Source organism: Triticum dicoccoides, chromosome 5B, assembly GCF_002162155.2.
Source record: "Triticum dicoccoides isolate Atlit2015 ecotype Zavitan chromosome 5B, WEW_v2.0, whole genome shotgun sequence".
Taxonomy (NCBI): domain Eukaryota; kingdom Viridiplantae; phylum Streptophyta; class Magnoliopsida; order Poales; family Poaceae; genus Triticum; species Triticum dicoccoides.
Window position 1 is genome coordinate 653,567,692 of NC_041389.1, and position 3,246 is coordinate 653,570,937.

General features: G+C 47.8%; 1 protein-coding gene across 1 annotated transcript; it reads left to right on the plus strand.

Moving 5' to 3' along the window:
* Window positions 1-303: 303 nt before the first annotated feature.
* Window positions 304-2,833, plus strand: LOC119312365 (chemocyanin-like). The gene is made up of 2 exons (XM_037588093.1): window positions 304-583; window positions 2,017-2,833. Exons 1-2 carry the CDS (start codon window positions 409-411, stop codon window positions 2,472-2,474), a joined length of 633 nt encoding a protein of 210 aa, XP_037443990.1. The 5' UTR covers window positions 304-408; the 3' UTR covers window positions 2,475-2,833.
* The last annotated feature ends 413 nt before the right edge of the window (window positions 2,834-3,246 follow it).

The window sequence follows — 3,246 nt, forward strand, 5'->3', positions numbered from 1 at the left end:
GACCAGCCAAAGGCCCAAAGCTCCGGCACGCAGGACCAACCATGCATGCATGCATGCATGCATCTCGAGCAGAAAATCCAATCAAGTTTGCTTTAAACATGACCAAATCAGACCAAGCAGGGTTTTGATTAGCTGGTGAAAAGCGCAATTTTACTCGAGTACCAGTACTAAACAGTACCGACGAAGATATTAGTATGAAATGGAAGTAAGGAACACGATGCTAGGGGCAAATTCGTCAACAAAGGGAAATACGAGGCACTATAAAGGCCGTTCCCTGGCGCCACGATGGTGCAAACACAAGGCCAAGGAGTAGTGCTCTGCTAGGCATTCGTTCCGTGTGCTCTGCTCTTGGCATCTCCATCTACCCCTCCTTTCACGGAAGCAGAGCAGAGGGTGTGTGAGAGAGAGATGAAGGGCGTGAGGGGCATGGCCGTGGTGATGGCGCTGGCGCTGGCCGGCATGGTGGCGACCTCGTCGGCGGCCGTCTACCAGGTCGGCGGCTCCTCCGGGTGGACCATCCTCGGCAACGTCAACTACGCCGACTGGGCGGGGAAGCAGACCTTCAAAGTGGGGGACGTCATCGGTAAGTTCCTCAGTTCAGAGTAGTTTTCAGACTAGCTACACATCTGTGTTCCTCTGTGCCTGTGGTAGCTTCCTTCTTGCTGAAATTTATAGTACATCCTTGGAGATGGGAGAATTGTGAGGTTCTATGTTGGTCGATGCAAGTAACTGCAAATCTTCCGAGTAATACTTTCTTATACAGTAAAACAATACTAACTTCGTATCAAAATATAATATTTTTTAGGCTAAACTAACCTACAAAAACATCTTACATTTTGATAAGAATGTCATACTAGTTTCTTTGTGCGATTGAAGAAAATAATGGAGTAGTTAAGTGGCACATGCTGTGATTATTGAGCAGGCAGCAACTCTTCTCCCATCTCCATGATTACTGATGCAAAGATGGAGTGCTAATGACTTGTCGCCGTCAGATGAGTACTTTAGAAATGCACCGTCATTCCTTTTTTGTGTCTTGCTTCCAGATGAAGAATCTTGCTTTAAACCATGCCATGAAAAACAAAATTCGAGAAGAAAAAAATATAGCACTTTACCTACCTGCACTGTCTTTGATTTTACTGCACGCTGCAGCACACACCTGCAAGTTTTGCGTGGTCGGCGGGTCTTAAAGGCGTTCACAGAGGTTCCATGCTGCCTGTGCACAGTATTTACATGACCCATAAATTTAGCTCACCCTCTCTGCATTACTATTCTGTGTCTATGAAGAAATGCAGAGTTCAGGTGGGCAGATCGCCGTCCGTTACTTCTTCTGTTTCAAATGAAAAGAAAAATCTACATGGACCACTTGACCTAGTGAACTCTGAATTCACGAAACTGCACATGCCATGAATCATGGCAGTTGTGCTGCCCCATTTATTGTTCTCACTGGTTGCTAGATCTGCCAGTGCACTGCCTGAGCTCTTAGTTCAGAAGAGTAAGAAATGGCTTCGGTACTGCATTGCGGTCATGTGGTGTGCCTGATGCTCCAGCATGATAGTTGCATTTCAGTACATAAGCACATAGCAGGTCTGAAACCCCTAGGAAATCATTTGCATATTGTCAAACTATTGTGAAATGAGTAATAGTTGCATCTTCCAGGCTAGTAGTTGGAGTCCTCATTGGTTGTAAAGTGAAGCACTTTGACACTTTCAATCATGAGTAAATCAGAAGCATGTGTGCACCAGCTTGCTAGGCATAGCTTTGGTATGAAAAGCCAGTGTGCTCATTTCCTCCCATCGACTGATCGATCTACCTACCTTGTGTTGCACGTTTTGGTCCATCGCTAATACTTTGCGCTTTGCGTGAAGGATCATTACCTCCATTTGGCCTAATAGAAAAGATTATGGCAAAGTTATTCTTGATCAAAGATGGTGTAAAGAGTAAACACGTTTGAACTGCTTAATTATGTGATCATGGCGGTAATTATAATGGCGTGGCTGCTTGTTGTACTGCGCGCAGAGTTCAAGTACCCGCAGGGCATCCACAACGTGCTGGAGGTGAACAAGGCGGACTACAGCAGCTGCACCAATTCGACGCCCATCGCCACCCACACCTCCGGCGACGACAAGGTCACCATCAAGAGCCCCGGCCACCGCTTCTTCATCTGCGGCGTGCCGGGCCACTGCGCCGCCGGCCAGAAGCTCAACGTCCGCGTGCTCAAGTCACAGAAGGCCCGCTCCTCGGCCCCGTCCCCGTCCCCGGCGCCCTCCGCCACCGCGCCGGCGCCGGCTGCGGCGTCCCCGCGCGCCGGAGACACCAGCGGGAGCAGCGCCTCGACCCCTCCCGCCGCGGCGACGTCGTCTGACGGAGGGGCAGCGACGACCGCGCCCGCGCCCAACTCCAACGGCGCCGGCGTCGTCCGCGCGGGCTATGCCGTGGCATTGGCCGTGGCCGCGTCCATGGCGATGCTACAGTAGATTGCCGTCCTCCATTCCGCCGGTCTTGCGTGGATCTCTCGGTGTCCGATTCTTTTTCCAGTTATGCGTGGAGTGTTAATTCTTGATTTCAGACGGTTTGAGGGGATGTTCGGTTTGACAAGGATTGCCGTGGATTAAGAGCGATTGATTGGCAGGAATTTGAGCTATATTCACTGCTAATCCCTGCCAAACCTCCTCAAACCGAACAGGGCAAGTGTTTTCAGCTTATCTCTGTGTTTACCTGTTTTTGACTCTGGTGTGTATCCATGGATATGTTGTACTTGTGTATCGTATATCAGGGTTGTAAATGTTACACGTTTCATATGCAATATTTCTTCGAGAGGTAGTTGCGATTTTTCTACTGTTGATTGATGGACCTTTTTCTTGCAAGAATACTGTTGGTGGACTTAGAGCAACTCTAGGAGAATCTCTAGAAGTCTGCATTGTCCTTGAGAACTGCAAATACAGGTTTAAACCCTACTCTAACAGAATCTCTTAAGTGTAAAATATCCATATATTTTCAGGGTATAACGTAAAAAAATCACCATACTCATAGGACCTTCCCCAAAAATTCTCATTGTTTTTTTCATGATAATACGTGACTCATTTATATCATAATGTTCATAGTACAAGTCACGTATATACCGACCTGAAAAAACTGAAAAGATAGCATAACACTAGCCTTTGCACAGAGGAACACCAGCCAATAAGTAAAATTACAAACAAGACTGAAGAATCCTCTAAGCTTGACACCAACGCCCGTCACCTGCCT

What these genes read in the sequence shown, in the direction of transcription:
- LOC119312365 (XM_037588093.1), top strand. Translation starts at nt 409, where the DNA reads ATGAAGGGCGTGAGGGGCATGGCCGTGGTGATGGCGCTGGCGCTGGCC. An exon ending in CAAAGTGGGGGACGTCATCG is followed by an intron (nt 584 to 2,016) that starts GTAAGTTCCTCA and finishes TACTGCGCGCAG; the next exon opens with AGTTCAAGTACCCGCAGGGC.